A 26828-nucleotide genomic window follows, 5' to 3' on the forward strand; every position below is an offset into this window, starting at 1 on the left:
ATGTCGTTTGGAACTGATTCAGAAGTAGTATACATTGAAAATATATGAATTGGCCTGTATTTCATGTTTGAAGATTTCTTCAAATCAGATAAATCACATCCTAAATAGCAGTCGGGAAGAATCTGTATCTATGATGCTGACTATGCAGCCACTCCATGATTTGTGATGACAACCCTGTTACTCAAATGAAAGCTATTAACCTATGTAAAGGCCTACCTGCTCTCTTATACAAAACTCCTCAAATTCAAAGATAAAGGAGAAAAATATTGATAGTAAATTTCATAAATCATTAGGTTATACTAAAACATCGTCTAAAGAAAGTGATTTGTCAACCTATGGATCGTCAAAAACGTATGAGTAGTAGTCTTTGCCTGCCCTTCTGCTCAAATTAATACATAAGCAATTTTACAAGAAAATCTGGCTAAATGAAACATAAGAAGTCACAGCAATCTGAGGGATGAAGTCTATAAGGGATTGATGAGGGAAATGTGCAATATGCCACAATATGGGGGTAATTTTGAAGGATTTGGACATTTTAAGCTTCTTGCTTAATGCGTGTACTTTATATAACTAACTCCTCTCTTTCTCTTCTTGCTCGCAGGTACAACAGAATAGCTCGGGAATGGACACAAAAGTATGCAATGTAGTGTTGGGAGGGGTAGAATCAGGGCCAACCACCTCAAGTTAGGGGAGCTTCAGAAGTAAAGAGAAAACAAAACACAAAAAACAAAACAAATGAAAAAGTTTTAAAACAAGATCTTGTTGGTTTCCATTGGAGTGCTTTCTTTGAGCCACGCCTCCCCTTCACCAGAGTACCTGTAAAAAAAGAAAGAAAAAAAATCCTTCCGTCTCCCCCCTACACCCTCCCCTTCACCAGAGTACCTGTAAAAACTCCCGTCTCCTCTCCACGCCTCTCCTTCACCCGAGTACCTGTAAAGACACCCCCCCCCCCTTCTCCTCCCTCCTCCCCGCGCCTCCCCTTCACCAGAGTACCTGTAAAGACTCTGTCCTCTTCTCTCTCCATCTCTCTTCCCCCTCAACCCATCCCACCCTCGGTGTACATATTTTCAACTTGCTATGGTAACCCACCCTCCTCCTGTTCCTCCCCTGTGACCTCCATATTCCCTTCTTACCCCATATCCCCCCCCCCCCCCCCCGTTCTCTCACCATGCAGTTTGGGCTCTCACCCCCTTCCCCCTGCCCTACATACCTGCATCTTCCTCACCGCATCACTCACTCCAACTCCAACATGTTTATCACTTTAAGCATTCCTTAGTACCTGTAAAGCTAGGGGACCTTCCTTTCTTCCTTTTCTCTTTTTGCTTTTTGACATTATTTTTTTTTGGTGGGGGGAGGGACATGAAATGGAGGTAATTTTACACTCTGTACCCTGTCTTGTTTTGTTTTCCTGATATATTCCAAGCTGTAGAGGACAGGTGACCGTTCAGGAAAGCCATTTTCGCACGTACGAGTCGAGGGGGCACTCTGTATTTTGTACAAGGATTTCTTTTTAAAAAAAAATACATAAATAAAAAAAATCATAGCAGGCTATATGAAATGTTGGGGGGAAGAAAATCGTATATATGGCCTATTTTGGTCTTCTTCTTCTGGATTCTATTAAAGGACTTGAATTTATCCTGTCAACCCATCCCCCCCCCCCCCCCTCCTCCACTATTACCATTAACCAACTCCCCCTCCCCCCACCATATCCCTCTGTACACACACATCAACACACACGCACAAACTCTTAACCCCTGTATCGCCACCAAACATTCACACACAAAGTGGAGGTTATGGACCAGGTATTTAAGCACGTTTTTTTTTTTTTTTTTTTTACCTATGTTTTTATCCCCCCCCCTTCCTATAACTCTTTAGGTTGCATTATTATTATTATTATTATTTTTCTTTTGCTATTGTTGAATTAGAGGCTAACATCTTTAAAAAAAGAAAGAAAGAAAGAAAAAAGGCTATGGGACTGGCTTGGGCTCTGGGTGTCAGGAGTACCCACTCTCCTTACACAAAAACCTGTATATTGAATTACCTGAGAGGCTCGTTGAGCTTTGTGTGTTGATTAAACTGTGTAATAAAAAACCCAAGACTCCGGTGTCCACTTATTACCATGCCCTGCAGCAGGAGACAGAGCTGGGAGGAAGTAACATGAAGCCTGCTTGCTGCCTGTTTATAGTTGAGTTTGACTGAGAAATGCAAAAATATGAGTTCTGTGTAAATTTTAAGGCATACAAATATATTTAAAGGAACATGCTAACATTGGGAAATGCGCTTACTGAGTCGGACAAGAATATGGATACCAATTTCCTCTGCTTTCAGTAGAAAGCTAGCTAGGCTAGTGGTCCATATCCGCTTACATTCATTTGTGCTAGGTTAGCTTGCAGCCGGATAGCTTTAGAGGAAATTGGTATCTATCTTTTTGTCTGACTCTGGCGAAGAGTTGGCACATTTCCCATAATGTTGGCATGTTAATTTTTTTAAGTAAACATTTTGTATAGACTGTTAAACCAGAATTCTCTTGCTAGAGTTGTTTGGACCCAAATGTATTTCCTGTCAGTTATTGCATTGGCAAACATTGCAACAGGACATGAATTTGAGTGTTTAGAATGTTGTCAAGGTGAACATTCCATAACTTTTATTTTGTAATTCTTTGGTTCTTGAGGAAATCAATTGAGCATTGTAATGCAAACTTAATTAATGTTTCACAAAAAATATTTCTCAAATAATTAAATGGGGGTTCTAAAATATTTGTGGTGGGGAATGTTGAGGTAAATCCATTTTTTGGTTTGTGGTGGGGGCAAAGGTCATCTATTTATTTGTGATTAAAGTAATGTCAATGGGCAAAATTAGTCGACATTTTTACATTCAGCCTTTTCAACCTATAGTAGTTGAATGGGCTGTACCTGATCATCTACAATGATTGGGAACATTTCCCCTAGCATTAGGCTCCATAATTACTTAATTGTGTTATATTCTAGTGGGATCTACAGTTTATATTATAACTATGCTAATTAATTGTATCCAACATATTGACTCCCATTTTAATACCATGTACAATTTATGTTGCGTAAATATTTGCAAACTATTGAAATTGTTGCTTTCACATGGTGATGTGAAGGTGTGTAATATGTGGAGCCGATGGTGGTGGAGTGGAAATGTACTATTGGAATCATACCTGCAAACTGCTAGTCACCTCTTATGATGAATTGAAAATGGGGGACCCTGGTGTAAACAAGACTGAAAGTCTTTCTCTGGTCTGCATCCCCTTAACAATTGTGTGTATTGAGCTGTACTGTATTGTACCCATTCTGCAATATGTTAATACAATTTGCAATCAATCAAACCTTTTTTATTCCAAATTAGAGTACTTAAATTAATTAAAGTGGTTTTGTGGGTCTGTCACCTTTTCCACTATGGGTTTGAAGCTATGATGATTATGTTGGTAGACCTATGTGTGGGATTCAAAGGACTAATGACATTACGACGATTTTGTAATGTTTAATTCATCATTAATCAAAATCGTGTGTGTGGTGTTAGAATTTTTTTGGATTTCCAGATATCCTTACAATAGGTTTCCCAGTCGCCCATTGGTTGCTGCGCCACTGACGTTACACGGATCGTGCCTTCCCAGTGGAGTAGGGTATATCTGCAGAGCCGCAAGCCCAACGTCTGGGCCGGACTTCGGGGCTTGTACTCTGTTTGAGGCGGGGCTTCGGGGCTTGTACTCTGTTTTACTGTGCCCGAAGCCCCGCCCAGACGTTGGGCTTGCGGCTCTGCAGATATCCCCTATTGTCCCGGTGCTAGAAAGCGCTGCTGGAGGACAGAGTTCACTTCGGTACAGCAGCAGCTCGCCGGGTCACCTTGTTGCGTCGGTGCACTAACACAGCACAACATCGCCGTCAAAGGAAAATATGATGACCCCAAATCTACCCGCAATCCCACAGCTGTCAATGCCTGAATTGCCTAACTCGGGTTTCAGGATATCAAAAGGTAACGGAATGGTCTCTGCATTGCATTCGTTAACGTTAGCTCGCCTGACACCTCTAATGTTTGCGCTGACTAGTGAAGCCAGTTTCTATGAGCTAAGCTAGTTCTCACATGCTTCGAGTGTTATGTCTGTCTAATACTAACCGATGTATATACACCACCACGTTTATACAGGGTGGTAAAGATAATAACACTGACACACAGCAGGCCATACTGATAAAAGTTCCTCAAAGTGACGTTAGCTTGCTGGGCTGCTATCACGTTATTTGATGCGTTCAACTTCATGTTAGTAACGACTAGCTAGCATCCAAAAGACATGACGTTAGCCAGCCAGCCCTGTCACATACAGCTAAGAGTTACTCTCGGATATAAAGATTAATTTCTGATTAATTGATAAATACAAAAAACACCCTTAGCGGGTGCGTCGTTCTTGCAGTTTGTCATGTGGTTTATTATGTGACCAGCGCTGCACTGACTGAGATGTTAAGCAGCTCTAGTCATTTATTTACTCTGCAGTGCAAATCTAATGTGTGTTTTTATATTAGTCATGTGATGCAAACATGACTGTGCAAACTGATCGCTGAGGTTGTGGCCTTTGTCCCGCCCCCGGTTTGATGATTTACTGATTGATGGATAAATAAATGTATCTCACAGGCAAATTACAAGACCAATAGGCTGCTTATTCCTAGTATTCTCATGATGTGTTGTGTTCAATATGGCGCAATGCCACAGCTCATTGGCGACCGTTGTAATTTAATGTCAATCACCTGCTATTTCATCACCATCACCTGTTTGCGACCAAAATGTCTACGCAGCTACGCTTGAATAACGTTATGAATTATAATGTTCCATACAAAGCAGAATGCATTACTTAAGAGAAGTATCTGAACGTGCCTCTTGTGTTTTGAGGCCTGTGTGGATTTAGTCTTCTTGTTATGCAATTAATAAAAAAAAATAACATTAAGTTGGGTTGGGACTTGGGAGTATTCAGTGTGATAGTATTGTGACAAAATTATGATTTAGTGATATTGTTTGTCATCTAAATGAATGATAAGTTTAACCACATATTGGCCCAACTGAAATGTATCTTAAAAGGAAATCATCAGTATTTGAGGGGATGTTATTTGGTTTGGTTTCACACTTTATTACATTACATTATTATTCATTACATTATTATTCAGTTCAGTGCAATGAACAACAATTGGATTAGGTGGATTAGGCTATTTATCTTGTGACTTTGCATATGTGGATGAATATTATGGACGTGATATGAATTTATTTCACATCTAACACACACTCTTATGCTAACCATAAGCACTAACCACTAGAGGTCCATACCAATCCAGGGGTTTCCTTAACTCATTGACTGCCATGCTGTTTTCCCATCTTTACTCCCTGGCGCCAGCGTTATTGACCATTTTCACGATGTTTGCAGACCCATCGTATATTCTATATTATAGCTATGGAGACGATAGTATGACTCATTTGACGGGCACTATTTATAGTCTAACATGGACGAACCAGTTCATTTCTACATACTTTCGTTTGTGCGCTATTCCACGCTAAACATCACCCAGTTTAAAAATAATCCAGTCTCGTTTTCTAGATAGTGAGACGTGTTATATGCATATGCGCAAATCGTTCAGGTTGCTCGCCTGAAACCTATATTATTTCCAAATCAAAGGTATATACCAAGTTCAAGTTCAAGTTCTTTAATAGTTGTCATACAGAAGTACAGAATACTTTCATACAAAATGCTTCTTACTGTTACGCTCCAGAGACTGTGCTAGACAAGATAGTATCAAATAACATAATAACATAATATAGCATGAATTTAGAAGAAGAAAATGAGGTCACAGTGTTCGGTATAGACATATGTACAATGTTCTGAGTTACCATATAATATACAATACACAATACTATGCAGTGTACTAATGTACAGTACTATCTAGTGCAAAGCAGAAATGGGATGAGGTACAATTTTAGGTACAATTTACAGTAAGGTGTACGAGTTGTAGTGCAATCCTTCATCCATAAATATAAAGTGTGGGGAGTGGGTGCTACAGTGTGTTTGTTTAAAGTGGGTGTGTGCTATAAGTGTGTGGAGTGGGTGCTACAGTGTGTTTGTTTAAAGTGAGTGTGTGCGTGTGGATGTGTGTGCTATGTGCGTTTGGTGGTTGTTGTTGTGTAGTGTTCATTCATTGTTCGTTTAGCAGCCTGATGGCCTGGGGATAGAAGCTTCTTCTGAGTCTTTCTGTGCTCGCCTTGAGACTCCTGTATCGCTTGCCTGACCGCAGCAGTTCAAAGAGGCAGTTGTTCGGGTGACTGGAGTCTTTAATGATTCTCTTAGCCTTGCCCTTGCAACGCTTGTAGTAAATGTTCTGGAGGGTGGGGAGCCCCCCTCCAATTGTGCGTTCGGCTGAACGTGTCACTCTTTGTAGTCTGCTTTGGTCTTGTGCAGTGCTATTCCCAAACCAGGAGGTGATGTTGCCGGTCAAGATGCTCTCTATTGTACATGAGTAGAAGTTCTTAAGGATCTTCTGGCTGACTTGGAACTTCCTTAGGCGCCTGAGGAAGTAGAGGCGTTGTCGTGCCTTCTTCACAACACTGTTAATGTGTGTGGTCCATGTCAAGTCCTCGGATATGTAGGCTCCGAGGTACTTAAAGCTGTTGACTCTCTCAACCGGTGCCCCGTCGATGCTGAGGGGGCTGTAGTCCTTGACCCCCGACCTCCTGAAGTCCACAATCATCTCCTTTGTTTTGCTGACGTTCAGGGAGAGGCTGTTTTCCTGGCACCATCCCGCCAGGACCTTGACCTCTTCCAGGTAGGCCCTCTCGTCGTTGGCAGAGATCAGGCCCACCACCACTGTGTCGTCAGCAAATTTGACGATTGTATTGCTACTCCGCTGAGCCACACAGTCGTGTGTGTACAGGGAGTAGAGGAGGGGACTCGGAACACAGCCCTGGGGGGCCCCTATGTTGAGGGTGATGGATGAGGAGGTGCAGTTGCCTGCTCTCACCACCTGGGGTCTGCCAGTCAGGAAGTCCAAGACCCACTGGCAGAGGTCATAGCCCAAGCCCAGGTCCCTGAGCTTGGCTATGAGTATGGAGGGGACTATGGTATTGAATGCCGAGCTGTAGTCGATGAATAGCATTCTCACATAGTTCCCCTGCCTCTTGTCCAGGTGTGATGCTGCTGTGTGCAGCACATGGGATATGGCGTCCTCCGTGGACCTGTTGGGGCGGTATGCAAATTGCAGGGGGTCCATGTTGATGGGGAGGGAGGAGCAGATGTAGCCCTTTACTAGCTTCTCAAAGCACTTCATGGCTATGGAGGTGAGAGCTACAGGGCGGTAGTCGTTGAGGCAAGCAGGCTTGGATTTTTTGGGTACAGGGATAATAGTGGACTTCTTCAGGCAGGTGGGGATGACAGCCTGTTCTAAGGACAGGTTAAATATGTCAGTGAATACTGGGGCCAGTTGGTCGGCACAGACTTTTAGGACGCGGCCGGGGATGCCGTCTGGACCTGCTGCCTTCCTGATATTCACTTTTTTAAAGGTCCGCCTCACCTCATGCTCTGTTACCCTGAACACTGCGCCTCCATCAGCAGCCGACCCCCCCCCCCCCCATTGCCGAGGCTTGTGAGCTGGTGTTGTTATTACCAGCATCAAACCTCGCATAGAAGGTATTGAGGTCATTTGCTAAGGAGATGTCACTGTTCAGTTTGAGGGAGGCGCCTTTGTAGTCTGTCATCGTTTTGAGCCCCTGCCACATAGCTCTAGAGTCAGCTACCATATTTAGGGCTGTACCGAATGTCATTTTTTAACATTCGAAGCTTCTATTGAAGTATTCGAACGAAGCGTTGAATGTCTGTCGTCATATTTTATGACTTAATAATGAGTATTTTTATTTATTATTTTTATTAAAGCAACTTTCTTTAACTCATTCTGCGCCAACAACGAGTTAACTCATTATTGGATCAGTTTTTCTTTTATTCGCTATTGCCATTCTTTCCCACAGGATTTTCAGAGACTATGGGGGGTGCCCCCCCGGATTTAAATTTTTTTGTACATTAAATTCATAAATCTGGTGCACTTTGAGAGCAAAATAAAGAGGCTAGATCTATGATGAACTTTGTGCTCAAAACACAAAATCGACTAGACTAGTGCTTCCCAATCCTCTCCTTGAAGCACCCCAGCCGTTCAATGTATTTGTTAAATTCCACCACCAGCACACCTGATTCAACTTAACTAGCCCTTTATTAGTTGAATCAGGTGTGCTGGTGGTGGAATTGAAAAAATACATGGAACGGCTGGGGTGTCTCGAGGAGAGGTTTGGGAACCACTTTAGAGCATACATTTGAGCCATCAGTGGTTCTTTGATGGTTCTTAGCAGTGACTAGTGCAGTAAAAATGGCTACCATAGAAGAGTTTATTGGTCACCCTTCTCATGAGCTATTAGAGAGGTTTACCAGAGATCAGATTCTGGAGCGTGCTGTGCATTATAATGTTGAGTTTAATAGCAGTGAGAAACATGTAAAAAGGTTTGTCTTAGATATTTTGAGCGCTGTACTCATTTGTAACAGGGTGCTTGTGGCTAAGTTAGAGGAACCTCATTTATCTTCGTTGTCTCCACAACTCTCAGAAGCTGAAGATGAGTTGAGGATTAACACTTTGATTGCCCAAGGTTAATTCCTTTTTACCTCCTTGAATGCCCAGGGCCACTTCAATGTTAACGTTAATATCGCCTAATCTATGTTTTAAATTATGGTTATGTGTCTAATCTGCCCGTCGCTTATCAAAGACTCATTTTCCAGTCAACATTGTCATAGCAGATTGTTTTTTTATCGCTTCATTTCCGTTTTCTAGCATTTTGAAAATCACTAGTTTTGTGGAAAAAATAACACATTCCATGATAATCTCCTTTTACTGGAATATTCTAGAACGTTGTCATTGTTCGGCCTATTTATGAATCGTTTTCAAATAAACGCTAGATTATCGATAATTAGGGATGCACCGAAAGTTTTTGGCCGAAAATGGCAAAAAATTGCCTTTCGGCTCTTGGCCGAAAGAGTTTTTTCACCGAAAATATATCACAGAAACAGAAACAACCTCGCGTGTTGTTGTGATGATGTTGCCCTGTCGGGAGTCGCGCTGCCCCTATGTAAACTCTGCGCGCAACGCGTCCAACAAATGCGTCTTCAACATGCTTCCATATCCTCATTCACTATTATGCCCGTCGCGGTAGGAGTGATCTATGCATATCATTCGCGTGTTGTTGTGATGATGTCGCGCTGTCGGGAGTCGCGCTGCCCCTATGTAAACTCTGCGCGCAACGCGTCCAACAAATGCGTCTTCAACATGCCTTTACATCCCCATTCCACACCATATGCCCGTCGCGGTTAATCACCGAGTGATCTAATATGCATATTATTCACATTTTGACGCTGTCTGTCTACTGTGCCGAGTCAAGCGAGCACATTCAGCTGGGGACTAGAAAGGTGCGCTCAGTAGAGCACAGATGTCCGCTGCGGCAGCCAGAGAAAAGATGGAATTAATGTACTGTATGCATTCAGAAGTGCTGAATAAATGTTTTATGGACCCATAATAGTGATTATTTATTATTTAAGTTAAGTTTTGCCATAATCATATATTTTTCCATAATCATAATGTTCCACAACATTGGTAAAAAAAAATCTATTCTATGAATAATTTTCGGCCTTTCGGTTTTCGGCCAACTGTTTTCTATTTTCGGTATCGGTTTCGGCCAAGAAACGCACGCACGCTCTGACCGCGAGCTGAAAATCGCTTCTCCTATTTCCTGACCGCTCGCACAGTGAATCATCAGCCATATCACATAATCACATAAAAGCTTATATCTCCATGAAATAGAGTGATTATCCTACGACTGGTAACATAGATTCCTTACCTGAGATCAGATGGTATCCAAATGGATTATTCCAATTCCTGATCGGCATTCGAAAAAATCGACCCTTTTATTGATTCAACGTGTAAAAACTAGTGCTGTCAGGCGATTAAAAAAATTAATCTAATTAATTACAGGATTTGTAATTAATTAATCTAATTAATCGCATTTTAATCGCATAACCATTTTATGCCTGATATTCTATATTCTATAATCATATTTCAAATTGCATGTGTCCGGATGGCAGAATTCAGTACTGTATCTACAAAACCTTCTGTTTAATCATCTTCCATCTATTAATTTGCTTAGATTTTTCAGGTCTGGTCAATTTGAGCATAGTGTTATTCACAGTCAAAGATAAAAAAAATATGTTTATTGATATTCTCATTTGGGTCATTACAGTTTACTCAAGCCTAGTAACAGACACAGTATTTCTGACACTGGGAATACATTCCCTGAGATCCATAGATGTCCCTAGAATCAGATACCAAGAACATGCAAGTGGACCATATAAGAAAAAGTCTGTAATGTGTATTCTACGTTCTTATGGAATGAATGAGATAAAAAAAAAAAATATTTATAAAAAAAAAAAAAAAAATCTTTTTTTTTGTAATTAATTTTGAGTTAATTTTCATAACGCGATAATTTGCTGTGTAATTAATTAATCTAATTAACGCGATAAACTGACAGCCCTAGTAAAAACACATAATCTTCGCTGCTCTGAGGCTCACTAGTGAGCTGATTGACCCCGGCTGCGTGAGTGAGAAGTAAAATGTGGAGTCAGGGATTTTTTTTCACATTGAGTTCAATCCAAAAGGGTGAATTACCATCTGGGAGACGATAGGGGGTGCTTTTTTCACATCTGAGCGCCTGGAGTGGTTGAATTTCCAACGGTAGACTTGGTTGATGAAATATGATTTCAGATCGCTAATAAAAATTGAAAAAAAGAGAGAAAATACGAGAATTCTCGTGAGTGGGCATTCAACCCGCGGGGGGTAAACCCGAGAGAACTCGGGTTGGGCCTCTCGGGTTGGGCAATCAAAGTGTTAAAGAGTTGGCATATATAGATCATAGGCTTCAATAAAAACTGTTGTTGCTGGAACATGAATGGGAGCTAGAAGATGAACGTAGGTGGAAAGAGCTGGACTTTAAACTGGCTGCCTTGCAGGCAATGTCATGTTCAACGTTTGATGTCGGTGTTCTAGGAGATAAGGCTCAGATTGAAATAAAGGATGGAGCTGATTTCAAAGGCCAATCTCCTACAGTTGTCGATACTGGCAGTCATATGAGAGATACTGGCACGCTACATACTTTGGTCTGTGACTCTGTTCTTCCATTCACCTCTGATGCAGACACAGGAGATGTCATTCTGATGCAGGGTATATGGGTATGAATATTGTTCCAGTACCGGTGCATAGAATGGAGATGATCTGTGGGTTTGTCACTGGGGAAGTGGTGGTGGGAGTGTGCCCAGCTCTGCCTGTGGAGTTGACATCGTTCTGGGGAGTGACCTGGCAGGACATAGAGTTTAGGCAGAGGCTTATGTGGTCACCTAGGTGCTGACACCACTTACTTCAGTGTCAAGAGAAAAAACCGAGTCTGCTCAACAACTAAAAGCAGAGGGTAAGGCTGTAGTACCGGTGCCTTTTGAGTCAATATCTAGTAGTGACTTGGTTCATGAGCAAGAATCTGATCCTTCTCCGAGTAAGGTTTTTTTGAGTTTGTGTCTCCCGTGCGGGACATGGAAAATACAGCTCAAGGTTGTTCTGTGAAAAATGGTGGCCTGTTGCGAACATGGTGTACACAGGGAGACAAGTTTGTGGGTGAACCAATAGACCTATCTCAAACCCTGCCCCTTTTCTTGATCCTCCAATCACAGCTGTCGCTTGTACGAGGAAGTCCGAGGTAAGCGACAGCTGTGATTGGAGGATCAAGAAAAGAGGGCAGGGTTTGAGATGGGTGCAGTTTGTGGTGCCTACTGAGTTTGGAGAGACTGTCGTTAAAACGGCACATAATGACATAGCTGGTCATATGGGTCCGGCGCGTTGTATCCTGTTCCAGCTTTGGACCAGCCTTTGGCGTGTTTAGTTGGGAGCTGTGTGGGTCCGCTGTCACCCTCGAAGTCTGGTAGCCAATGTTTGTTATCTGCTATCCAGCAGCTTACCTGTTGTGCGTTATTGCAACCAAGTCTGGGGAAGACACTGGGCGCAAACTAGGGGTGCACCGATGTCTGGTATCGGTATCGGCCGATAAGTGCCTTGTTGACTGCAATCGGCCTATTGGCCGATAAGCTCGAATGTGCCGATGGCAGTAGCCGATAAATATCCATCAATTTGTGTCGCGTCAAAAGGCAAAAAAAAGTTCAGTCGCATCGCGACCTGCACAACGCCGCCCCTGGCCCACACACACACAAGCTACTGCATCAAAGTTACTACTTATGATTAACAAATTCATTCGTTTTGTGGCATTAACGTTATATAGTTAGTGTTACATGTTCAATAACATCAGCATATTATTTACCCGAACGTAGCAAGTATTACTGTTCATAAGACTGTGCTTTATTTTGTTAATTTTTATAGTATTAGGAGTTTTATTTGCACCAACTGTTGGTGCATTATATGTGTATGACCGTCAGTCAATCATTGACATTGGATTACGGGAAACTTACCAACTGGATTACTCGCTGGATCAACTTTCCGAACCACATCAATGGCCGGAAGAAATCCTCCGGAGACTAGGACCGGATCCTTTGTCCCTAGACCCCAGGAAAAGACGTCGAGGAAAAAGGTCTGGGATCCGAAACAGGCTGAGATCCAGACGACACCGTACACCACTTCCCAGTATATTGCTAGCCAATGTACAATCAATAGACAATAAACTGGATGACATCCGAGCAAGGACTCAATACCAAAGAGACGTTAGGGACTGCAACGTTCTCTGCTTCACCGAAACGTGGCTCACGCCGGAGGTTCCAGATCACGCGATTCAACCAGCGGATCATTTCTTTATCCATAGGAAGGATCGGACACAATCAGAGTCCGGTAAACAACGTGGTGGAGGTATTGCCTTCATGTTTAACAAAAATTGGAGTGATCCAACGAATGTGAAGGAATTATCCAATCACTGCTCCCCAGAACTGGAATATATAACCATCAAGTGTCGTCCTTTCTTCCTCCCGAGGGAGTTAACGGCGATCATCCTGGTCGGAGTGTATATTCCACCGCAAGCCAACAACAACGCCGCGCTCTCCAGACTACACGACGAGGTAAACAATATACAAGCGACGAACGTTAACGCCGCCATTTTAGTACTGGGAGATTTCAATAGCGCCAATCTGAGAAAGGTATTGCCTGATTTCTACCAGCATGTGACTTGCAACACCAGAGGCGGTAACATCCTAGATCACTGTTACACGCAATTTAAAGGTGGCTACAAGGCTCATTCTGATAGTGGCTTTGGCAAGTCAGATCACGCATCCATTTTCCTTACACCAAAGTACAGACAAAGAATTAAAAGTACTCCCGTAGTCTCGCGAGAGGTGCAGAAATGGGATGTGACGTCAGAGGATACACTAGTGTCAGTGTTTCACAACACAGACTGGATTGTATTCCGCGACACAGATAACATTAATGCCTACACGGAGACAGTGCTGGACTATGTCTGTACTAGGGTGAAAGAAACAATCCCCACTACCAAAATGAAAGTTTACCCAAATCAAAAACCCTGGGTAGACAAATCCGTCCGTGAAGCTCTGAGAGAGCGCACCAAAGCATACAATGACGGCCTAGTGGCAGGCAACATGAACGACCACAAGGTGGCGCAACACAACGTAAGGAGGACAGTGACAGAGGCCAAACGACGCTACAGGGATAAAATTGAACTCCAGTTTGAACAAGCTGACTCTAGAGCTATGTGGCAGGGGCTCAAAACGATGACAGACTACAAAGGCGCCTCCCTCAAACTGAACAGTGACATCTCCTTAGCAAACGACCTCAATACCTTCTATGCGAGGTTTGATGCTGGTAATAACAACACCAGCCCACAAGCCTCGGCAATGGGGGGGGGGGGGTCGGCTGCTGATGGAGGCGCAGTGTTCAGGGTAACAGAGCATGAGGTGAGGCGGACCTTTAAAAAAGTGAATATCAGGAAGGCAGCAGGTCCGGACGGCATCCCCGGCCGCGTCCTAAAAGTCTGTGCCGACCAACTGGCCCCAGTATTCACTGACATATTTAACCTGTCCTTAGAACAGGCTGTCATCCCCACCTGCCTGAAGAAGTCCACTATTATCCCTGTACCCAAAAAATCCAAGCCTGCTTGCCTCAACGACTACCGCCCTGTAGCTCTCACCTCCATAGCCATGAAGTGCTTTGAGAAGCTAGTAAAGGGCTACATCTGCTCCTCCCTCCCCATCAACATGGACCCCCTGCAATTTGCATACCGCCCCAACAGGTCCACGGAGGACGCCATATCCCATGTGCTGCACACAGCAGCATCACACCTGGACAAGAGGCAGGGGAACTATGTGAGAATGCTATTCATCGACTACAGCTCGGCATTCAACACCATAGTCCCCTCCATACTCATAGCCAAGCTCAGGGACCTGGGCTTGGGCTATGACCTCTGCCAGTGGGTCTTGGACTTCCTGACTGGCAGACCCCAGGTGGTGAGAGCAGGCAACTGCACCTCCTCATCCATCACCCTCAACATAGGGGCCCCCCAGGGCTGTGTTCTGAGTCCCCTCCTCTACTCCCTGTACACACACGACTGTGTGGCTCAGCGGAGTAGCAATACAATCGTCAAATTTGCTGACGACACAGTGGTGGTGGGCCTGATCTCTGCCAACGACGAGAGGGCCTACCTGGAAGAGGTCAAGGTCCTGGCGGGATGGTGCCAGGAAAACAGCCTCTCCCTGAACGTCAGCAAAACAAAGGAGATGATTGTGGACTTCAGGAGGTCGGGGGTCAAGGACTACAGCCCCCTCAGCATCGACGGGGCACCGGTTGAGAGAGTCAACAGCTTCAAGTACCTCGGAGCCCACATATCCGAGGACTTGAAATGGACCATACACATTAACAGTGTGGTGAAGAAGGCACGACAACGCCTCTACTTCCTCAGGCGCCTAAGGAAGTTCCAAGTCAGCCAGAAGATCCTTAAGAACTTCTACTCATGTACAATAGAGAGCATCTTGACCGGCAACATCACCTCCTGGTTTGGGAATAGCACTGCAAAAGACCAAAGCAGACTACAAAGAGTGACACGTTCAGCCGAACGCACAACCGGAGGGGGGCTCCCCACCCTCCAGAACATTTACTACAAGCGTTGCAAGGGGAAGGCTAAGAGAATTATTAAGGACTCGAGCCACCCGAACAACTGCCTCTTTGAACTGCTGCCGTCAGGCAAGCGATACAGGAGTCTCAAGGCGAGCACAGAAAGACTCAGAAGTAGCTTCTATCCCCAGGCCATCAGGCTGCTAAACGAACAATGAATGAACACTACACAACAACAACCACCAAACACACATAGCACACACATCCACACGCACACACTCACTTTAAACAAACACACTGTAGCACCCACTACACACACTTTATAGCACACACCCACTTTAAACAAACACACTGTAGCACCCACTCCCCACACTTTATATTTATGGATGAAGGATTGCACTACAACTCGTACACCTTACTGTAAATTGTACCTAAAATTGTACCTCATCCCATTTCTGCTTTGCACTAGATAGTACTGTACACTAGTACACTGCATAGTTGTGTATTGTATATTATATGGTAACTCAGAACATTGTACATATGTCTATACCGAACAACTGTGACCTCATTTTCTTCTTCTAAATTCATGCTATATTATGTTATTATGTTATTTGATACTATCTTGTCTAGCACAGTCTCTGGAGCGTAACAGTAAGAAGCATTTTGTATGAAAGTATTCTGTACTTCTGTATGACAACTATTAAAGAACTTGAACTTGAACTTGTACTAGCTCAGTTCCTTCCGTTGCTCATAGAGCCCTGAGTTTTACCCATTCTGCAATCTGTTAATAAAGTTTTCAATCAGACGCATGTATAGAAAGGCTTTGTTTTATTATAACATTCGTTTCAGTAAAATCATTATGCCTCATTTAGTCATCCTGCGGAGCTAAACGTCGGCTGCCGCCGTGTTGTTGTTGTAGAAAACCTCTCGTCAAAATCAATGGTGGACAAAAGCGGAAGTAAAAAATGTATACGCGCTTCTGGTGGTAACAGCAGAGGCGGGTGCAAGCGGTGTGTGACGTAATTGGCAGAATCAACTGTCAATCAAAATTTCATTGGTTGAGAGCTCTGGTTGAGACAATAGTATCCAGCTGCAGCCTGGTAGACCATACTGGGAGAACTAGTATCTAGCTGCAGCCCGGCAGACCATACTGGGAGAGAGATAGTGCTATTTCTTGATGTTTCCTTTTTTTAAGTAAGTAAAGATGCCTATGTTCATATCGGTGACTACAATTTGTAACACAAATATACAGTAGTTTCATAAAAAAATACAAAAAAATACAAAAAAAAATACAAAAAAGATTATAATAATTTGCCACAAATATCGGTATCGGCCGATTGTGTTAGTTAAACAATCGGTATCGGTGGCAAATTTTCATATCGGTGCATCCCTAGCGCAAACACAACAATGTCTTGGAAATGGGAGTTCTTGAGGTTTAGGTTGGTTTTGGGACACCTTCAGTGGTGTACACATGTCACAATCCCTCACCTTTTTCAAAGTCACCGTTTTGCGGTTTTTCCCAAATCTTGTTGCTGTCTCTCTCGCGCCTTTTTAGTTACTGAGGTTACATAATTGTTGTGTTGTCCATCTGTATTTCTGCTGTCCCTCTCTCTCTTAAAATGCTCCTAGGATCCAAGGTTGCGGAGGGGTGGAGTGCTGTAGGGATGGTGGAACATAACATTTGGATGTGCAACAATAAATGATTAAAAACGGAAGGTTCTGGAGGGATGGTGTTGTAGGAAGAACAATCTTGTTACAATTTTAAAAAGTAAAATTGTTGATGGTGTCGATTTTTTGTAAAATGTACATTTTGTTGATCGTATTGATTTAGTGTAAAGTGTAAATTTTGCGGAGTACCACGGTGGTCTCCGCTCTTATGGGGGGGGGGGGGGGGGTGACAACCCCATCCTTCTCCTACATGTTAACTCGGGGATATACCTGGATCAGACCTGTACTAACCCGTCTGTGGTTCACAGCATGGCACCTTGGCAATCAGACACACTTACTCAGGTGTGTCAGGAGGAGGAGGCACACCTGTGCAAAAGGACTGGCTTCTCCAGTGTGGCTGTCTCTCTCCTCCAAGCTGGTCATGACATTTTGGTTCTGTTTTGTTTGGTTTGGTTTGTTTGTTTTCTCATCTTCTCACTTACTGACTCATCCATGCACTCACTACATTACTGATAATACTGATCCACTCATTCTTTAATTCTTTTTTGTAAATAGTTTAGCAGCAGAATTAAATTACTTTTCTTTAAAAACCTTCACACATTGTGTGCCGTAAACGCCGTAAGTCGTTATTGCCCACACACACAACAATGTGTGAATGAAAAAATATAACGTTCCCACATCCGGAACGATACATAATCGATGTTGAATGGGCCATAGTAATGCAGATATAGCTATAATATTTAAAAAGTTATAGCCCTGCAAAGAAGGTAAACATCTCCATAGGGTTACAGTGCTGGCAGACTGGGTATAATGATGTGCACAATGCCCGGCGCCCAATGTGTTAAGTACTTGTGTGGTCTCCCTTGTTTTTGTCTGACACTAGTCGAAAGGACTGGACACGGAGACAAGTTAAACATCAATCAATTAATTTAATACAACAGGTAGTTCGAGCTGCCTCCGACCACACCACGGGGCTATTATATTATATACGGCTTTGATGCGCTCTCTCTCTCCTGCCGACTAAAATCCGCAGCTCTTCCTCCTCCTCATCAACGATTGCCTGTAGCTGCATTTGCGCCACGGTGTCGTCTCTCCTATCCATTGGAAACTAGCGTCAGCTCAAAAGCACAGAACCGGATGACACAAGTTATCGAAAACAACGATAACACTTCCGGTCGGGGTTTTCAAAATAAAAAACGTCTAAAACAGGAAAGACATTTATTTTGTAAATTTGTGGCACACACTTATTTCGTGAGACAATTTCGTTTTTACGGAAACCTTTTTTTAAATGATAACGAAAAAGATCAAAATCGTTCGTCTGGACATGGCCTTAGAGACCCAGTTCAAAGGGTAGGTGATACTGCCACCTGTCGGGATTCGATCGTCATTGCAATTGTAACGTAGGCAGCGGTGCCAGGGAGATGCAGGCAGGTCCGTGTGCGTGTTTAGAATGGGGGCGGAAAAGAAAAAGGATCAAAACCCGGGTTTGGCCCTCAACGGTTGGATTCGAAACACGAGAAATCTCGGGTTTGGCGCAGAAAGATAATTGTGGAGGGAATTGATGAGAAGTGGGTCGTAATTTTGGTACCACCAATTTCTCCCTTGTTTTTGCCTTTGACCTAATGTTACAAAATGTGGTTTAGACGAGCTACACCAAATATGTAGGCATAAGGGACATGGGAACTGGGCTGGATTTTTTTTAATGGACAGCTCAAGTGGACGAGGTGAACAGTTTTTCCTACAGGTTTATTTGTGGCGGAGGCAAGCTGGGACAGACAATATAGACCTACAGTCAAGCTGGGACAGACGATATAGACCTACAGTCAAGCTGGGACAGACGATATAGACCTACATAGTCAAGCTGGGATAGACAATGTAGACCTACAGAGGTCAAGCTGGGACAGACAATATAGACCCACAGTCGAGCTGGGACAGATGATATAGACCTACAGTCAAACTGGGACAGATGATATAGACCCACAGTCGAGCTGGCACAGACAATATAGACCTACAATTGAGCAGTGAACTGTACATGTAAGACGAGACAAGATTATTAATGTTATTGTATCCGTTTGGGAAGTTATTTGTGGCAGGCCTGTTTGTGGGCCCATCTATGGTTTATGAGCTAGTAATGCTTATTATTACACGTTTAATGTTTACAAGTGTAGTGAAAGATGAGGAAACCTCCCGAATATGGGAGATTCTTAAGGGGTTAAAGTGTTTTTCTCAGTGCAGCTGCGTAGACCTTCAGAGCCCACTTTGGCCTCACGTGCCCCAAGCTCATGTCTCAAATAACATGTTATCTGGTGCTGGGTTTGAGAGCAGGGGCTGCAACAGGCTGTTAAATAAAATGCTTTTGACAGAATAGGGCAGGCGCTACAGAAAGCCTTTTGTTTTAATTCAAACTAGTGTAGACTATTCATCATATGGAAAGGGAACAGCAGGCATTGGGAGTCTTGTGTTACAGTATAGGACATATTTCCATGGATTAAGGGCACGGAGATTAGCTTGTCTAGTTACATATGACCTACAGCTCGTAGGCCCCAGCTTTTACATTTTCAAACTGCATTAGGTAGGTTTGAGTCTCAACGTCACAGGTATTCCAGTGTTTTTAATACCCATGTGTTGTGTTGCTACTGCTAGGTTTTTGCTGTTGTTGGTCATGTAGTACTTGATATACAATCCATGGAGGTACGATGTCCAGCTCTGCATTTGGCATCTAGTCAAATGCATTTCTCTACTACTGAACTGTCTGTGTCCCTCAAAGCCATCCTTTCTGCTCTGTCTCCCGCACAGTTGTAAGTTTGAAACATCTCTGGGGTTCTGCTTCACTAAGTGCAATAAAACAGCCTGCATAGAGAGTTCAAAGAGAGGGGGAGTGTGAGTGAGTGTAGGCTTGTTGTGCCACTGCTCAATAGAAAATGCCCTTGTTGAACTGCTTGGTGGCAGATGAGAGGGGAAAATGGTAAATAAATACCACTGCTGAACTGCTTTTAGTGACCGACAAGAGAGGGAAATACCGCTGCTGAACTGCTTAGTAACAGACGAGGGGGAAATAGTAATACCATTGCTGAACTGCTTAGTGGCTGACAAGAGGGGAAAATACAGCTGCTGAACTGCTCTTAGTGGCAGACGAGAGGGGAAAATACAGCTGCTGAACTGCTTAGTGGCAGACGAGAGGGGAAAATCCCACTGCTGAACTGCTTAGTGGCAGATGAGAGGGGAAAATACAGCTGCTGAACTGTTCTTAGTGGCAGACGAGAGGGGAAAATACAGCTGCTGAACTGCTTAGTGGCAGACGAGAGGGGAAAATACAGCTGCTGAACTGCTCTTAGTGGCAGATGAGAGAGGAAAATACCACTGCTGATGAGAGGGAAAATACAGCTGCTGAACTGCTTAGTGGCAGATGAGAGGAGGAAAATACCACTGCTGAACTGCTTAGTGGCAGATGAGAGGGGAAAATACAGCTGCTGAACTGCTTAGTGGCAGATGAGAGAGGAAAATACAGCTGCTGAACTGCTTAGTGGCAGATGAGAGGGGAAAATACAGCTGCTGAACTGCTTAGTGGCAGATGAGAGAGGAAAATACAGCTGCTGAACTGCTTAGTGGCAGACGAGAGGGGGAAAATACCACTGCTTAGTGGCAGATGAGAGGGGAAAATACAGCTGCTGAACTGTTCTTAGTGGCAGACAAGAGGGGGAAAATACAGCTGCTGAACTGCTCTTAGTGGCAGACGAGAGGGGGAAATCCCACTGCTGAACTGCTTAGTGGCAGACGAGAGGGGGAAATACAGCTGTTGAACTGCTTAGTGGCAGACGAGAGGGGAAAATACCGCTGCTGAACTGCTTAGTAACATGAGAGGGGAAATCAAACAATTGCACTTCATATGCACAGGATTTTCTTATGATTGTTGAGATTTTGTGTTTATTTTTAATATTCAATGTTTATATGATATCAGTTGGACAGCCAGCCTGGGCCTAGTGTAGGAATACTGGGGTGGGAGGAAGACCACACTGGCATGAATCCATACAACGTACAGTAGCTATGTTTTTACAATACCATCATTCATTCATATATATATATATATGTGTGTATATAGGCTATATACCGGTATATCCAATACATGCATAAAAGTTGCACATTGCTGCAGTAATTTGAAGAATTTGCAATGGAATTTGAATGAGAATGGACTGGTTCGACAGAAAGCCGATCTGTAACCGTTTTCATGACTCTTAACTAAACAAAATCACACCTCACCTCAAGAGTAATTTGTATTGTGAAATCCAAATATTGTACCACTTTTGCCACATTTCCAACTTCTTGTGATGAATATGAGAATTGTTAAAGAAACTGGTTTGTTTAGAAAGAGGCCCCTCCCCATCTAATATGTGTGTGTCTCTCTGCAGACCAGTTAACTCTTGCAGTGCCCGTGGCGGTAGTAGCAGCTCTGGGCGGCTTCCTGTTTGGCCGGTACCTGAACGGACGCAGCTGCAAGAAGGGCCAGGTCAACACATCAATCAGCAAAGACAGCCCCAAGGTGGTCCACAGCTTCGACATGGAGGACATCGGCACCAAGGCCGTCTATTGCCGCTGCTGGAAGTCCAAGAAGGTCAGATTACCAACGTGTTTGTCAGACAATCTTTCAATAATTAAACGGCAATTTTTCCCCTTTTTTGTTTTTCTTTCTTAAAGAAACACACCAACATTATGGGAAATGTGCTTACCTTCTTCTCCAGAGTCAGACAAAAAGATGAATACCAATGTCTTCTCTGAGTTCAGTAGAAGGCTATCCGGCTGCAAGCTAGCTTAGCACGAATGAATGGAAGTGGATGCAGACCACCTAGCCTAGCTGTAGGCCAGAACCACCTCTCCCACAGTTTTAAGCTAGGCTATTGGTCCGTTTCACTTCATTTGTGCTAAACTAGGCTAGCTTGTTGTCGGATAGCTTATATTGGTATCTACCTTCTTGTCGGACTCTGGAGAAGACTGTAAGCACATCTTGTCAGTGGGAACTGAGAAGTGTCCACTTGAATTAATTTTTCTTTCTGGCAATAACTAGGCTCTATAATTCAGTGAATCTGGAAAATTAACATATCTAAAGTCGAAGCAATTAAAACAGGAAGAATAGCTAGTAGTTCACATTGGAATTGATAGAACGTTTAACCCATGTATGGTGTTCAGGTCTGTGGGACCTGTTTTCAATGTTTACTAAAAAGAGAAATACAATTAACCTTAGACTTATTGGCCTTGGTTCATTTTCTGTGAAGAACATATAAAATTACACATTTTGCACACCCCTACAAAGTGATATTACATACATGGTGTGTGGGAAATTGTAGGTGAAAACAAGTAAATATGGTAAAAATTAAACAAAGGTTCTCGGTGTACCTTCACTGTCTGCCTCCACCTTGTTTCATTCATATTTTTCAAGATGTGATTTATTCCATTCATGTCTCGACTATAATGGATTACAGACATCACATTTTATCACAAAAAAACAATAGCACTTTTATTGATAAATGCATTATATGCTGTGTAGATTGCTTGTAATTGAGATAAAGTTAACATACTTTATGTTAAGTATCTTTACATGAATTGTTATGGCTTTATTGTTTTAAATGTTGTGGGTCCACTGGGCATGTGAATACTGTGAGTTAAATAAATGCCAACACCACACAAGGGTTCAGTGAGAGGGAGGAAGGAAGCTGAAGAAGGAAGTTGGTTGACTTCCTAAACCCTGAAGATGAACCACCATAGGTTATCAGCCCAAGTTGCAGTTGTAGTCAGTCCAAATCACTGATTGTGAATGTGATGAATGAATGACTTTATTTGACAATATAAAAATAACATGTGACAAAGCACAGTCAGGAGATACTGCCAAGGATGAACACAAAAAAGCTCATAGCTTATTTCCATTGTGGTCCTTGTAGGGGGGTAGGGGAATGTGATGCTTAGACATGCATCATACAGACATGCATCACAACACATCACATATACCATTTAACATTTATATACATAACAGACTCATAAACATGCAAGGGTGCCTTTTGCTGAGTGTCTAGGTTAAGTAGTATAGTCCCTTTTGAGCCATGTCTTGAGGCTGGACTTGAATCTAACAGCATTGTCTACGATACATCACCTGAAAGTACCTCTACTGTCTAGAAATATGAATGTACACACACCATCGGCATCACAGCATCACCTTAAAGTACTCGTCCCCTTACTGTCTATAATTACGAATGTACACGCATCATTCCAGCTCACTTTATTTTGGTGATTAGGTGTGAACTTTGCTCATCTGAACACTTAAATCAGACATCATCATCAACCTTTATTTATACTCAAAGACAATTGAGGTCACCCTCATTTTCAATGTCGTCGAGACTTTACAGACATTTCAATGCACACATTTCTACAATATAACAAAGAAATAAACTATCTATATAGTATAAAATTAACATAGGCATAAATCAGCACACAGATTGACAGAATAAAAAAAACATGCATAAATTGCAGACATAAGAATAGGTATAAAAGACAATAAAAGTAGTGCAATGTAAACGTGCACTGCAGACTTAATAATGGCATAAAATCACTCTAAGGCATGTGAACCCCCCCCCCCCCCCCCCCCCGCCGGAACAGTCTGTCCCCCCGAACACCCCACACATCAATCCCCACCACATCCCCATCCAAGACGCACCCCCCCAATAAAGCACGCCATGACCGAAGGAAAAACACAAAACAGCCTGTGCGCCACTCGCAGCGCCATGCACAGCGACGGGAATGCCACCCCTGCGGGCCGCCCCATCTCCCCCGGTCCCAGTGCCCCCACACAGATCTGTATACAGCAGTTGTGTTTCTCAGAGATGGACATTTGTTGTGGTTTTAAAGGCCACGACTGATTGTAGATGAACATCCCTGTTGCTAATATCGGCTGAAAAGCATCTTCAGCACCAAGTGGACAAATTTTGTGTGATTTTTGGTAAATTGAATTCCTTTCATCCAATGAGGCACTTGCATTGGACACTCTAGTGGGGCCATGAGAGGTTCTCTCTAACTACTGTATGTAGCAGATATGTGTACTTGGTAGGGGTGTAACGATGCATCGATTAATCAAAATGCATCGATTTTAATATGTTAGAATCGATTATAATCTAAATTAATCTAATTTCTTTTTATTTTTTTTATTTTTTTTATTGACCTATAGTCATTCATGCTGAGTGAATCAGTTCCCCCAGCCACATTTGTGTATTCAACTTTTTTTGGGGAATTAACTGATAGAAAATGTATCGAAAATTAATCGAATCGTGGTCAAATGAAGAGATTTCATGATGCATTGAATCGTTGCCTGAATAATCGTAATCGAATCGTTGTGAGATTGCATCGTTACACCCCTAGTACTTGGTCATGTTTTATATCATGGTGTTCTATGTCTTCCCCTTGACTTTGTCTATTTTGTTCATTTTATACCCGTCTTATTTTGTACTGCTGTGGACTGTAATTCTTGTATGAAAGGTGCTATACAAATACAGTTTATTATTATCATTCACAACACTGACCTTGAAAGTGCTTCTTGGGCAAGTTCACCACAAAGATTTTCCCATGCAAGGTTTTGACAATAAGGGTTGAAGGAACCTTGGCTCACAAGCTTCTGAACTAGTGGTCGACCCAAATGGATCTTTTCAATGGCCGATATTTAGAGAGCAGGATGGCCGATGCCCGCTTTATAATGCCAAGTTAACTTGGTGTATTGAATCTACTACTATCTCATTAAAGACTGCCAAGTTAGCTTGGTGTATTGAAGCACAGACAAACACACACAGGAAGAGCGAAAAGCAAGCACACAGGTGCAAGATGTGTCTACAGACATGTTTTGTTTATCGGCTCAATTAGCCTATTATCTCAAAATGTAAAATCGATTAAATCACTATTCTGGACGTAACCTGGGGAGGTGTTCTCAGTGGCTTGTCTTTCAGCTGACTATTTGAGGTTTAACATTGTGGCTGCTGCTCATTGGCAGTTCCTACATACAAAAAACTGATTGATGTGAATTGGACCAATAAATACAAAACATTCCACCTCCCTCCCTGTATGCAGATGGTCCTCCAATTAATTATCACCATGTTCCCAACAGTGCACCAGCAGCACAACTACTGCAGTTCTAAACACGGTCATGAACGCACATTTATTTACATTACATTCATTACAGAAAATAGAAATTGGCAGTATTATTCAGTTCAGTTGTAAATAGTCATATATACCAAATCTATCATGAATTGAAGCATAGTTTAATAATTAAATTGTATTCATATGATTTAGGAAATACATCCACATGGGTTGTGGTGTTTTTAATGAATAATACAAAATTAAGGAGCATATATAATATAACATAACACGTGATCATTATCCTCCTATACCATACAACGTAAAAATATCTGCTTATGTGTGTAAAATCACATGTTGGATAGTCCAATCTATGTTCATCATATTGGACTGCAGGGTAATGGGAAGAGTGATGTAGAGTCAAAATAAATGCTATGAAATATTTTCTTCATTTAGATACAAAAGTGAGTGTGGATTCAAAATATCAAAACAATGCTCACAATATAACTCTGAACAATAAATATCTGTATATTCCCCAACCCTAGATTGAACCGTAACCAAATAGGACTTTAATCACCGAATTGTGAGATCACAAAGAATCGGCAGAGAATTGAACTTCTTCGTCATACCTAAGAGTTCTTGTGATGTTGTACGTTTCTCCATCCAGTTCCCCTTCTGTGACGGCGCCCACACCAAGCACAACGAGGAGACGGGCGACAACGTTGGACCTCTAATCATCAAGAGGAAAGATGCCTAGACCGAACAAAGGGGGCTTCCGTTTTCCTTGGCCGCCTCCCGCCAGGCCCCATTTCGTATGACAGTCGCAATCACACATGCCCTTCAGAGCTATCTGCGTGCATTATCAACCGCTGCATTCAAATACAGCTGGAAAAGTGTCCGTCTCTGAACTATTGACAGTCCTGAAAATGTTCTGAGATGTTTTTTTTTTTTTTTTTTTTGTTATACATTCCACACCATTGCGTTAAAAATCAACACTACATGGGACTATGGTGGAGGGAGAGGAGCCTTTTTGCATCATGCTAGTCGGACATTATGGGGTGTGTTATGACTGTACAGTGCAAAAGATTTAATAAATGGAGTATGAAAAGCTTGCTGCACTCTGGTCGATTGGTGAAATGTATCACCCTGCATGCGTTCACTCATATCTAGTGACATCATCAAGGTCCCCTCCTCGGTGTCTAGTGACATCATCAAGGTCCCCTCCTTCTCCTAGGTGTGTAGTGACATCATCAAGGTCCCATCAAGGTGTGTAAAGCAGGTGGTGCAGAGATAACAAGCCCGGCAGCTTCACTCCCTCAAGTCGGTTTCCATTTCCTCCATTTAACTTGAATGCAGCGGAAGCCTCCATCGCAATAGTGGTGCAAAAAAAAATAAAAAAATCCTATAATCAGTGTTGGAGTCTTTCATTACATGTAACTGAAGTAGTAGTTTCACTACATGTAACTGAACTAGTAGTTTCACTACATGTAACTGATGTAGTAGTTTCACTACATGTAACTGAACTAGTAGTTTCACTACATGTAACTGATGTAGTAGTTTCACTACATGTAACTGAACTAGTAGTTTCACTACATTTTGCAGTAGCTTGCTAGTAGTTAAACTAAATTAAAATCTGCATAGTGATTTTAGTAGTCAATTACTTACTTTATTTTTAGCATAGTTAACTACTGGAACTAAAATGTTTGATAGAAAAGAAAGGAACTTTTGTTGCCTCACCTTTCTCGCTCTCTTTACCATGTCACTTCATTTTGTGTTGTATTATAATTTTGTATTACATTACAGATTGTGTTACATTATTATTTTATAAAGTAGCTTGGAACTACTTTTTTTCAAAGTTGACAACTGTAT

The 26828-nt window shown here is 42.5% G+C and overlaps 2 protein-coding genes across 2 annotated transcripts in view; both read left to right on the plus strand.

Annotated features, from left to right (window-relative positions):
• Nucleotides 1-1286, plus strand: part of ube2d2 (ubiquitin-conjugating enzyme E2D 2) — a 39105-nt gene extending 37819 nt beyond the window's left edge. The window contains exon 7 of the mRNA XM_084331757.1: nucleotides 602-1286. Within this exon, the coding sequence (XP_084187883.1) occupies nucleotides 602-647 (46 nt within the window). The 3' untranslated portion in view covers nucleotides 648-1286. The remainder of the gene's footprint in view (nucleotides 1-601) is intronic.
• A 2568-nt stretch (nucleotides 1287-3854) lies between these two features.
• LOC311242357 (CDGSH iron-sulfur domain-containing protein 1) lies at nucleotides 3855-26367 on the plus strand. Its single transcript, XM_084331308.1, has 3 exons — nucleotides 3855-3999; nucleotides 21263-21465; nucleotides 25627-26367. The coding sequence occupies exons 1-3, from the start codon at nucleotides 3921-3923 to the stop codon at nucleotides 25714-25716; spliced, it is 372 nt and encodes a 123-aa protein (XP_084187434.1). The 5' UTR covers nucleotides 3855-3920; the 3' UTR covers nucleotides 25717-26367.
• Nucleotides 26368-26828: the final 461 nt, after the last annotated feature.

Source organism: Notolepis coatsorum, assembly GCF_963971535.1.
Source record: "Notolepis coatsorum genome assembly, chromosome: 16".
Lineage (NCBI taxonomy): Eukaryota > Metazoa > Chordata > Actinopteri > Aulopiformes > Paralepididae > Notolepis > Notolepis coatsorum.